Source organism: Pinus tabuliformis, chromosome 2_2 (genome assembly GCF_031772625.1).
Source record: "Pinus tabuliformis cultivar Carrire ecotype Pingquan chromosome 2_2, CPIR1, whole genome shotgun sequence".
Lineage (NCBI taxonomy): Eukaryota > Viridiplantae > Streptophyta > Pinopsida > Pinales > Pinaceae > Pinus > Pinus tabuliformis.
Genome location: NC_142300.1, coordinates 102,291,345 through 102,304,523, shown reverse-complemented (window position 1 = coordinate 102,304,523; position 13,179 = coordinate 102,291,345). Strand labels below are relative to the sequence as shown.

At 39.6% G+C, this 13,179-nt stretch overlaps 1 protein-coding gene and 1 pseudogene across 8 annotated transcripts in view; both read right to left on the bottom strand.

The window, feature by feature from the left end:
* Window positions 1-12,856, bottom strand: part of LOC149191591 (aspartate--tRNA ligase, chloroplastic/mitochondrial-like) — a 373,253-nt gene extending 360,397 nt beyond the window's left edge. For 7 of the 8 annotated variants that reach the window (XR_016254284.1, XR_016254280.1, XR_016254283.1 and 4 more), the window contains exon 1: window positions 12,247-12,854. Coding sequence is in view for 3 of the 8 variants with exons in the window: in XM_089404351.1 (XP_089260477.1) it covers window positions 12,247-12,657 (411 nt within the window). In the remaining 5 variants the exon portion in view is untranslated. Of the gene's footprint in view, window positions 1-12,246 lie in introns of all 8 variants that reach the window. The other variant, XM_089404353.1, reaches the window with a different exon arrangement.
* On the bottom strand, window positions 4,815-5,508 carry LOC149191592 (katanin p80 WD40 repeat-containing subunit B1 homolog KTN80.4 pseudogene; annotated as a pseudogene).
* Window positions 12,857-13,179: the final 323 nt, after the last annotated feature.

Here is a 13,179-nt window from a genome sequence, read left to right as displayed (position 1 = left end):
GTCGATTTGAATTTCTGGTTCTTGTTTTTCCAATTTCATCAGGATGAACACTTTCAAGTGTCTTTGTCAGCCACTTTGGGGGACCTTTCTGAGATGGTCCAGGCTGCTCTGTTGATTGAGTTGGGACTGAATCAAGATTGAGTCTCCCAATTCTATCAATTACATCACTTAAAGCATCATCCGTTGTTGGAGTTTCATGCAGGGGAGACTGTGTTTCAGAAGAAGATTCCACATGTTGATCTAGTATAGGAATCCCCCCTTCAAGATGTGGAATCTGATTATCAAATTCTTGAAATGATTTCGTTTTTGCGAATCTATCCAAGCGATCAAGTTGCCGCTCAACAACATTGTCAGATTTGGATGATTCAAGAAAAATGGCATCTCTAGATACAACAAACTTTTTTACTTCATCATAGAGGCGGTATGCTTTAGAGGTGTTTGAATACCCCAGGACGATACACTTACGACTTCTAGCACCAAGTTTGTTTCTATGTACCTTTGGTATCGAAGCATAACAGGTGGAACCAAAGATCCTGAGATGTTTTACCGAAGGAACATGTCCATACCACAATTCATAAGGAGTCTTGTTTCTTATAGCATTAGATGGACATCTATTCTTTATATATGCAGCACATAGAACAGCATCAGCCCAAAACATTATCTTTACATTTTTGAAGAAAAGCATGGATTGTACCATATTCAAGATTGTTCTATTCATTCTTTCAGCTACACCATTATGTTGGGGATTATAAGGCACAGTTGTTTGATGTTTGATCCCATGTTGGCGGAGATAGTTTTCAAATTCATTTGATGTATATTCTTTTCCATTATCAGTGCGAATAGACCCAATATGAGATTGTGCATCATTTTCAATCCATTTTTGAAAATTCTTGAATGTTTGAAAAGCATCAGATTTGTTCTTCAATAAATAAACCCAACACATTCTGGTGTAATCATCAATAAATGTCATGATATATTTATTTCCATTTGCAGAAGGAACAGGCATTGGACCACATAAATCTGAATGAATGAGTTCAAGCTTCCTATGTGCTCTTGAATGTGAATCATGAAAAGATTGTTTGCTATGCTTTCCTAGAATGCAAGCATCACATTGCTTATGTTTCCTAGGAATTGTAGGCAAACCAGCAACACCATTTTTCTTCAATAAGCGGAGACTGTCATAGTTTAAATGTCCAAATCTAGCATGCCATAATAAACTTGATGGAAGTGTACCTTCTTCATGATGAGAAATATATGAGAAATGTTGTGCATGAACAGAGGTTCCTTGCAGTTTGAGAAGCCTTTCTTCTTCTATTCCCCTCATGACAAGTGAGTGGTCAGATGCTTTTCTTACCTCAAGCTTGCCATCAAACATATGAATGGAGTGACCTTGCTGGCAGATGTGGACCAAGGACAGCAAGTTTCTCTTGAGCTGTGGGAGATATAGAACATGATCCAGAAGAAAGTCTGGAAGACCAGGCAATTTAAGCCTGATTGTGCCAAGCCCTGATGGCTTGATTTTTGACTGATCTGCAAAGTATACTGCTCCATCAACATTGTCAGTGAAATCTTCAAAAAAATCTTTCCTATGAGTCATATGACAGGTTGCTCCTGAATCAAGCAACCAATCATTTTTCGAAGAAGCAAGTGAAGCATTAAACAAATCTTCATTTACTCCAATGTTACATTGTGCCTCAATATAGTGAGCGGATTCAGGTGCTTTACCTTTGTCTGTATCATCAGTTTTACCTTTCTGCTGGTTTCTTTTCTGCTCAATTTTGTCCCATGGTAGCTTGCATGTAGAAGCATCATGTGATCCATTTCGTTTGCAGCGAATGCAATACAGATCTGCCTTTTCTCCTTGAGAATGTCTGCCCCCTGCCTCTGAAATATCTTCCTCTTCCTCTTCGTCCACCTCTTCCTCTTGTAGAATCTTGAGCAGGATGCTTTTCTTTATGAGCAAGGCAAACAGTCTCTTCAGAAGATTTAGGGACTGTCTTCTTTCCAAAGGCTTTCTCTCTTTCAGCAAACTTTTTCACAAGAGAATCAAAGGTTATATCTTTAAGATTTCCATTTGCTTGTAAAGACTCAAGATAATTGGAGTAAGTAGGATAGAGTGCCTTGAGAAAAGCAATAAGAGGGATATCCAGCTCAACCTTAGTGGATTTGATATCATGCATTATGGATTTTACTTCAGATGCAAGAGCAAGAGGATCATTATTTTTCAGTTCAAGAGTGAAGAGTTTAATCATGAGCTGAACAACTTCAAGTGCAGAATGTGAGTCATAAAGTTCTTTCAGCTTTTGTAAAGCTTCAAAGGCAGTTGAATATGATGAAATATGGCGACTTACTTCTTCATTTACAGATGCTGCGATTAATGCATAGGCTTTGCTGTTCTTGTTTTCCCAAATGACGAGCTCTTTGTCTGATGTAGGCTGCACTGGGTCATTGTCTCCTTCTCCGACACACACTCCTTTCCACAACTCATTGAAGATGAGAGTGTGTTTTATCATCCTGGACCATTCAGGATAGTTCTCCTTGCCAGTGAGAACTATCCCTACCATAGAGATGATTGAATGCATTCTGTAAAAAATACTTCTGCTGATAAAAAAAAACTTCCTCACTTCAATATTACATATCACTTTAATGCTTTAACTTTTCAAAGCAGCATTACCATTCAAATGATAAAAAAAAATTGTGCAATATTACTATGTCACCTCCACAACTGCTTTGAATGAACAAAACTGTGCAATACTATAGGCATTCAAATCAAAGGCTGATGATTTTAAATTCTTTCATCAGCATCTCCAAGTCTTAAAAACTATAATCCTCTGAAACAAACGATGTAGCAGTAGCAATACACATTGATTTCAAAATCCACACATATTGTCGGTCCTAAAGGAGTCCATGTATACAATCCAAATGTATGCACTTCTCAGAAACTTGTGCAGACTCAACCAGAATGAGAACTAACATTCGATGGCCAAAAAAACAGGCCCATAATCATAAATCCATGGCGGAAGAGATCTTGGGACCTGTGGCGAATCACACAGTTAATTCACTCCGGGATCAATGCTTCACACAGTCGTATGCGGAGTCGCCAGCGTTCAATGGTATTTCAAGCAGCGTTCAATGGTATTCACTTCTGATGCGGAGTCGCCAGCGTTCAATGGTATTTCAAGCAGCGTTTAATGGTATTCATACAAGGATTGAACCTGGAGCATTGTGAATAGAGAGAGGCCAACCTTACTGCGTAGATTCCTATACAGACAAGCACAAAAAATCCGGAAGATGAGCAATGGCTCTCGGGCTCAGAAGATGAGCAATGGCTCTCGGGCTCAGAAGATGAGCAATGGCTCTCGCTCCTACTTGTAACTCGATGAACGTCTCATCCTTGACATTTCCAGCTCCGGACGGTGATGTTCTGGCGGATCCCAATCTTTCACACAGGTTAGGCTTAATGCATATACAGTAAACGGAAAAACAAAGAGATCAATGCTAAAGCATTGGGTATTCGATGGGTATGCAAAGCGTTATCACGCAGAGGGCATTAAAGCCGTTGAGGCAGAAGAAATCGGCCTGCGCAGGAGCCAGACGTCCTGCAGCCACACGGTGCCGCTGCGTAGATAATTCAAGATGTGAACGAACCTCTCACCGTCTCTGTCGATTCTGACGACGGAATTCTGGCTATCCTTATCATCTTTGGGCAAATGGCGGAGCACCAGGGCAGCGAGCATGGAATCTTTATGCGCGCAAAGAGTCTGCCGCGAGGTTTCGAACATTCACGCAGCCTCCTTCCATCATTCACGCAGCCTTATCAAACGTTCAGGCGTTAACCAACCAGGCAAACGTTCAAGCCATTCAGATGCGTTATGGCAGAGTATGGAACAGAGGAGTTACAAGGCACGCCAAAAAAAAGGAATCTGGGACCTGTGCTCTGATACCATGTCAGACCAGGAGTAACTCCAGATTTGGCAGAAAAACTGATGTGTTTATTTCATTAGGTAGCTATTGTTATATACATGAATGTGACTGATCAGTTCATCTTCTTGATGACTGTTCACATTCCACATTCACCCAATCGCAGAGGATTAGGTGTCAACAATCAATATAAGTTTACTTTAATAAAACAAGTAGCAAATATTACAAATAATAATAGGCAAAAATGTATGGCCCTGAGATACTATCATCAAGATGGCTCGGCCTTCCATAGCCCTTTATAATGGCTCTCAACATTCTTTGTATCACCCCTTTAATATGCTTTTTGGGATGTATCCCAACACATTGTTTGATACAGTATGTTTGTCGATGTATAATCCAACCCTTTGGATCAATTAATTAGGCATTGAAAGTAGTGTGTTCCTCCTGCTTTCATTATCTTACATTACGAAGAAAACATATTTGATGGGCAAGGAGCTAGATATGTTTTCCTTGGGTCGCAAATCTGGTGAGGTCGCATAGTCGCCATTTAATGGAGGTCACGTTTTCTAGACGTAATGTTGGAGCCCTGTAACGCGACTTTGCGACTTGCAATGTTGCTCCTGTCGCATTTCGTATAGGCAAGGTAGGTTGCATAGTCACAGCGTAGTTCAAGTCGCATTTTCAAGTCATGGTGTTGGGGCCTCTGTTGCGATCTTGCGACCTAAAGGAAGGTCGCATAGTCACAAAAGAGGGAGGCTCACAGAGATCATGAGATTTTTCAAGTGTGGTTTTGCGACCTTGGAGAGGGGTCACAAAGTCGCAATACATACAGGTCGCAAATCCTCACTGCATGAATGAGGTTTATAACTGCGATTTTGTGACTTGGAGATAGTCTAGTCGCAGATGTGAAGGGCTAAACTTAACCCATGCACAGACTTAGCAACAACTCCAGCTCTTCTGATTAAAGGAACAAGGATCTACTTGATGTTTCCGAGTTCAATGTAGCACAGACTACAACGTTCGAGCCTTTGCTCTGCTCAGAGATCAACTTTAATTGTTGGGGATGTTGATATGGTTGCCCAGGTAACATCACCAAAAGTCTTCCCTAGTACAAGCAGGGTTTCCATAGCACAAACATAGCAACAGCTCCAGCTCTTCTGATTAAAGGAACAAGGACCTGCTTGATGTTTCTGAGTTCAACGTAGCACAAACTACAACGTTCGATCCTTTTCTCTACTCGAAGATCAACTTTAATTGATGGGGATGTTGATATGGTTGCCCGGGTAACATCAGCAAAAGTCCTCCCTAGCACAAGCATGGCTTCCATAGCAACAGTGAGGTGCCAATTAATCTCACTTTGAAGTAACCGAGGGAGCAATGGAAGTACGACTATGCAAATATTCCGCATGAAGATTCCACTTCTTTCAACCAGAATACTAATAATATCAACAGATATAGAATGATCTCCCATCTTTCTCATAGCATCAATAGCACTTTCAAGTCATTCCTTTGCCAAAATCTCCTTATCACCTGCAACTTAGTCAAGCGAGCTTGAAGAATGCTTGTAAACATGTGGTGTCATTGCATGAGCTCTTCTATAACACTATTGTCATTACAAATTGTCATGTCGCTTTCTGAAGTCCCATGGCTTCCTTTGTATAGGTCGCATCTATAGGGGAGAGACATTAATAGAGACTGTGGGAGAGATCACAGCTGGATACTGCGACCAGTAAGTAGAATTGTGACCCGTAGATAGGAATGCGACTCATATAGATGGTCAAATAGTCGCAATTAGGCCAGGTCACATTTTCAAACTAGAGTGTTGTAGCTCAAACTGCGATTTTGTGACCAGCCTAGTCGCAAATCTGTTGAGAGATCGCAGTTCTTGCTCACCCAACAGGTCACATTACCTTATTTGGTTAGCAGAGTGTGACTTGCCCTAATTTTCTAATGCATCATGGGTTCCTCCATTGCTTAGTTTTCTTCGTGGAATGACTGTCAACGCACTCCATATTCCATTATTCTCTGCGATGGGCATTATGATGTGGTATGCACCCAATGCGCTCTGTTGACACCTAAATGTATGTAGTATCATCGCGCCTTTCATAAAGGCTCGCATTGTGCCCACCATATGGCATATTATGTGCATACTCCCACAATGTGTCATTCATGACTCGCTAGGCTTGGTGTTGATCCTTTATGCATGGTTTATTGATAACCATAAATATATGTGTGTGTTCCAGCACTCGGGCACGTGGCACGATTCTAATTTAATAAAAGTGTCATTTGGTATGTATTCCATGCCACTCCCTTTAAGTTCTTTGATTAAAAGTGTGTTGAGGATGAATCACTAAGGAGTGTGATAGTCTCAGTATACAACATTTTGACAGGCCTCTTGTTGTTGAGCTCCAGTCACCATCTGAGCGACACATTCAACGTTGTATCATTGAAACATTAGCTCACTCGTTCCATGTAATGTTTTGTTGGCACTATCCATGCATTCTCTTGACATCGACCTTTTTTAACATGAGATATATGCAACAACAATTTTAGATCAGTCTGCCCATTATGAATCTCCCTAACATTTCCTTGGTATCCACCCAAATATATATTAAAAGAACAATTCACTTCACGTGAATGTTGGTTAGTTGTCCCCATGTGTTGTCTTATAATTGCAAATTTCAAAGTATGTGCTTCATTAACCATGGCATTGTTTACCTTTTGCATTGCAAATATTGTAATGAGTTACAACACATCCTTTCTTGCCCTTTAACGCCTTCAATCACAAACATATGTTGGTGCAACGCATGGTCTTGGATGCTTCAAGTAGATAAGTCTAGAACTTCACGCTTGTTTTGAGCTTATACAATTAAACAAACATGCTTATGGTCTTCAATGAATATTTATAATAGATTGATCGTTAAAGGTTCTTTCTTACGTTTTGAGCTCGTGTGTGTGTGTGTGTGTGTCGATAGCTTAAAACCTTCTCGCATGTGTCAATAGCATAAGCTCTACGACCTCACATATATATAGGCTTTCAAAAACATTATCCACTGGCATCCTTTTCCATATATATTAAAGAGCACTTCGCTCGGGCGCTACTGTTGGTTTGGGGTCCCAACGCATTTTTATAATAGTAATGACTCTCTTGACCATAGCTTAATAGGTCCTTTGTTGCATTGTATATATGTATTTCTTCATCCTTCCACCGCACCTTAATAAGAGCCTTGAGTGCGTTACCTTTTTTATGTTCTGCATAGCACAATAGCCATAAATTAATTAAATAGTTCTACATAGTAATTTAAAGGACTATGTAAAAAAGCTTAATGTCCCTTAATATTTTGATATGTCATGTACATGGTGGAATTTTGAAGGGCTTGATCTATCGTGCCTAAACAATATCTTTCTTTAAATAATGTGACACTCAAGCACATGGACGAACTTGAGGAACATAAGTGATATGATATGCAATTATTTTATCATGGTGCGATGTAATTCCAATGAGGATGCATCCTAGAGACATATGGATCAAGTCAAAACATGAAGGGGACCTTCATTTTGACAATATAAGGTTTCTCCCCAAACCCTAATGTAGTCAACAAAATGAAAGTTGAAACAAAGTACTATCCATCAATGCATGGTACCTCCACCAATTAGAACGCATATGAAATCATGTGCAACTCTTAATGCATGATTGAAGCAACTAACCTCCTCAAAACCCTAATGCAATCATTAGGTCAAAATCTGAGATGAGACACGATGAATGAATGCAATATGCATCACGTGAGTGGGCGCATCGACAGGGTTTGATAGGATCAAGTCATGGGGAGATTGGTCGATTTAAAATCTGATCATATCCCTAGCGGCTTGAGGCGAGCAGAGGGAGGACCCAAAAATTTGGGTGTTGTTGTAGCGGCTACAACAAGTTTACAAACCTGCTCATCTTTGCATTCTTTTACGACTTCATCACTCTCGATTTCATTATCAACATTATGAGTGATCAATCCTATGGTTTTGTCCATAAACCCTAGGGCATTCCTATTCAAACCCTTACTAGGGTTTTACAAATCTAAAACATTCCAAGAATTTGATCCAGGCATTCATTCTTCCAAATCTTAGATTTTGCAATCCTATTAAGCCTCAATCTTTCAACAAGTTATAAGAAGATGTATAACGCTCATAATTTGATCAACCTTTAGGATTTGAAGAGGAGATTTGACCTCTTGATATGTCTCAGCAACTTTGCATATACTTCCAATGCCGAAAGCTATAAGTTTGCAATGATCTTTGGATCCAGAGATTCTTTTATCACAACGTCATTGTAACAACAGTATTTCCTCTCGCAACATCATATAGGTCTTAAGCATATACACAAATATTCATGTAAGCTCTTAGTCTTCTAGTCTTTCAGGCTTGAAGATTTTTAAAGAAGCTTCCAGGCCTTGTTCAATACTTGAAATTCCAAGGCAACGTTCAGACATCATTTGCAAACTTGCAACTTTCCATCCATCACTTAGATCAATCTTCATAAAACTTGTCTCAAACTTTCCCTTTTTCGAACTTCACTTCAGGAGAACAACGAAAACCATTTTTGAATCTTACTATATGATAATACTTCACAAAGGTCATTATTATAAGGAGAGTAGATTTGGACTGGAGATTTATTTTCCCTTGAAGAACAATGTCGGCCTCTTACAATGTATATCGTCCTCCTTTTATGTATAGAATAGAGTCTCCTTCAAGCAATCTCAGTCTCATGGTCACACCAAGATCTAAATCTCCCACGGACTTGTGCACAGAGATGAGTTTGGACTACTAGTCATGCAGAGATGATCTCAAAATTCTTGGTCTTATTTCACAGAGATACCATCTCATACTAGTGTTTCAGACTTTCAAGCTTGGATCAAACTCGACTTTGTCACTCTTCCACAGAGATGACAAATTCAAATGCCACTTGGATACCATACCACAGATATCAAGCTCGACATAGCTCAAAAAGTTCATATTTCCACAAACTCCGAACAAACTTCAAATTTCCATAGATCGGATTAACAACACTTGATTTGAATAGTACAGTTTGTAACTCGGATACCATGGATTCAGACTTGTAGTTTCAATCCCCAGAAGCTTTGTCAAGAACATCATAAAGACAATGAGCTTAGATTTTGTTCCACGTATTCATAGTTCGGACTGTAATCATCATAATAGAGATGGGAAACTTTAGACCTTCATTCGGGTTCGATCATCCCATGAGGGAGCTCAGACTTGTCACCATAGGCCTAGATCAGAGAAAGGCAAACATGGAACCTTGTTCCATAGATGGTTTAGTAAACTTTGGACTTGTCATTGAGATTTCCACTAAGAGAAGAGGCTCGAAACTCTTAGATCTCAACTCAGAGGCCTACCACAGTGGAAACTCGACTGCCTCAAAGGATTTAACGAAAAATTTGGATTCCACAAAGATATGATGCCACAAAACTCGCATAGGGAATGTCATAAAACTCGCATATGTAAATGAACCCATACTTCCGTTTACAATGAGCAACAAATCTTTGCTTATCCATAGGGTCCATGAGATGACATACCACAGGGATCAATTGTAGACCTTGATCTCAAGTTTTTGCTCATACCTCAAAGAATGATGCTCAGATCATCATCTCACATTTGCACAATACAATAGAGAGTTCGGATGACAATACTTATCTCAAGGAGTTCGGGTGAATATTTCCATAAAGGAGACTCATATGTCACAGAGGGCTCAGATGGCTCCTAACCTGGTTTCAACACAGACTTGGCTTCAACCACAGAGCTAATTTGCATAGAGCCACAGTTATGTATAGCCTCAAACTTCGTGCCTTTCCATATTGATAAAGTGCCCCAGGATTGTATGGTTCCCACAGAGAAGAAATGCCACAAGTCTGCAATTTTCCACAAAAGCCTCGGGTCCGCAATTTTCCACAAAGAATTAGTGCCTTCATCTTCTACTCGATCTTCCAGGACTTCTTGAGCGAGGGCTGATCAAAGATGTGAGAGAGAGATGTGTGTCCAATCGTCCCATTATTGCTCTTCAATCTGGCTCTGACACCATGTTGATATTTCTAGTAGAAACAGACTAGAGCAATTTTCTTCAACAGTAACCACTTCCAATGATTACTTATATATGACATTCAATATCATCAAGCAGTTATACATAAGAAAATTTCAACCATTAATCACAGTAGAACAGTAAAAAATAACAATGAGACAAGAGACACAAAAATTAGGTCTGAGGCCAGGGAAAAACCCTGCAATCTTTCCTTATGAGAGAGAGTCAGTGTTCATCAATCCATCCAGAAACAAAAACATCAAAATAACAACTAAACAGTACAAGAGAGACCTCCCACAAGTTCCAAACCACATCCTTCTTCATCCTTTTGTTTTTCGTCCTTTTCTTCCTTCTAATTTCACTAGAACAGATATCAAACTTGAGATGATTCCATCCAAATGAGAGGGAGAGCTCTCATATATATCTAGTCTTCAAAAGGGTGTCAAATAAGTGCCTCCAAGGGGCCAAGCCAACTTTATAAATGGGGGGCGACTTGACACTTGGGGGGATATTGATTTAAATTTATTTTTTCTTATTTCCTTTCTTGATGAAAATACCGACCATGGCTACTACATTGCCAAAATTTCCTAGAGTTGAAACCCTCCATCAAGCCCATCACTCTCTTCCTTCTTTTGTTTCGACTATCCAGATAACCTTTTAAAGACTTTATAGAGGTATCTCCTTTGCTTTGTTAATGACCCTAATGGAGTCATCTTACAGTGCACATCTGGTTGTGCACTCTCCCTATGGTCTCTTCCTCTCCTATTATCAACAACAGCGCAACAGAGTGAAAGTGATCATTGGTGATATTGATGAAGTTCCTACTCACGGTCCACCAAGATCTTTTTCACTTCTTCTAACAGATGATTCGCCTATACATGCTCTCACCATATTTCAATCTCTCCACATTATGATGTTGTTTCTCCTCGTGATCCTACGAGCATTTCCTCAAATACTCTTACAGAAATTGTGCATAGAGATGTTGATGGCAAGGAGCTTACTGATGACCTGTCCATATCTCATCCTACAAATGTCTCTTCTTCTATACCTCTGCCAGAGACCTCCTTCACCAGCATGTAGAAATGTGCGAGTGTGGGAATTATAGCACTCCGGAGGGTAAAATGTAATATCTTCTCTATGCATCCCCTGTTCTCTATATAGGGCAATATATAATGTCTTCCCTATGTGGCCCCTGTATTCTCAATTGTAAGTAGTCTGGAAGAGACTATTTGGACTAAGGACAGCATCTATATTGCCTTGGATTTGGCCTGGGATGGGTGCTATTGCAGGTAGTCTAAAAGAGACTATTTGGGCCCACTGCGGTTTCCATATCATCGTGAATTTGGCTTGAATCGGCATCCAGACCTTCACAGAAAAGTTTCTGTTCAATCTGTCTATAGCTTCTCAGAAAAGTATCTCTTCAGCATAGTTATCTTCTGGGTAACAGGAGGTTCAGCTACAAACTATTTCCTGCTAAGATCTACTTCGTTTCTTCAAAGATTGTGTTCAGTCCTGCCCAAATTATCTAGTAATTCGCAATGCAGTTATGTTCTTCAAAGACTGTGTTCATTTCTTGCTAAAATCTCTGGTGTTTCGCTGTTGTTACTAGTGTTCATATCTTTGTTGTTAGTACTCTTAAAACTGATGAAAATTTTGCTGCAGACATTGACTTGTTAGTTTCAGGTTTTGGGTTGCTTTAGTTTTCGTATCCTCGGGTGTAGCTCCAGGTTCTTTCGCATTTCAGTTGTAATAGCAAATTCTGGATGGTATTACAACAGAGGTTTCAAAGGCCCAATTGATAGCAGATTCATATGTTCATAAGATTCCGATATTATTCTCTAAAGACTACAAAAACGGTAATTGACACGTTAAAGAATAAGGATTATAGTTAGAGATGATCCCCACAAATAACTCTCAAGTCTTGAGATTAAGATGCCAATCACACTTGCACTCTATCAAAATCAAATTTGATCCCCCAGCCCAGAATAGCCAACAAAAAGAAAAGGGGAAAGAAGTTCCGACTAACAACTAACTAATCTAAAACCCCAAAAGCATTACAAAAAACATATTCACTTCTCCTTGCCTCGTAAAATATGAAATTACTAACAGTCATTTATTACAGGAACTTGCGACTACCAATCCTACAACTAAGAATCCAAAACCAAACATCAACCGGAGAGAAAAATGCAGAGCTTTCATATTTAGTTCGTAATATTTCCATTGAGAACAAATATATAAACCTGCGTAATGCCGGTGTGATCCCGCAAATTAAAAAAGGTAACAGCTCCATGAATCCGATGGAGGGCCACCCATCCGCATAGCCTGACACGCTTGCCCACGTCTTCATTCTTCACCTCTCCGCATCCGTCTGTCCTGCTAACCCATTGCAAACCTGGGGCTTCTGTTTGGGATTTGGCGATTGCGGGTTGTGAATATATTTTAGATCGAATAGAGTTCAGTTTGCGTGAACATAATCTCGCCGTGGACCTCGAGAGAAGAGAAGAATAATAAGATGAAGATAAGCATGGAAATTGAGATATGGAGGACCGGAACGATATTGAGGAAGTGCGCACAAGTGAAGAGAATGTGGGAAAATGGATGGACAAGGGAACTGCTACTCGCCCTGCTGTTGATGCTGCAGCACGCGCCATATCCAATGCCTGTGCTTACCATAAACCCTGCTAAATGTCTCGGCTTCCACTTACTCAACTCCAGCCATTTTGCAGCCACTTCTTACGGGCGTAGCATGGACAAGTTCATTAATATGGTTATCCCTCGTCGGCACGTTTATTCAATTCCAAATGTATGCTATCTCATTGCAAAGGTGTAAATTTTGTAACAAAGACGAACCATTTTGACGCTTTGATAACGTAAAGGGTTTAAAGTATTTACGAGAACATATTTATTAAGAATTTAAATATGATATGCATCCGAATTAAATGCAAATGAAAAAATAATAATTTATTTTTTTTAATTAGTATTTTAATGTTAATTATAATAAATTTTATCAGGTTTTGGATAGATGGTAAGCGGGTGCTTTGTTAAAGCATTCTTTGATTTGAAGTTAATGGTTCAAAGCACTTTTTGATTTGAAGTGAGTGGTTCAATTCTCCCTCTGCAGGGGTGAGATATTGAACATGATGAAAATATAGTCTTGCCAAACTAACAAAAAA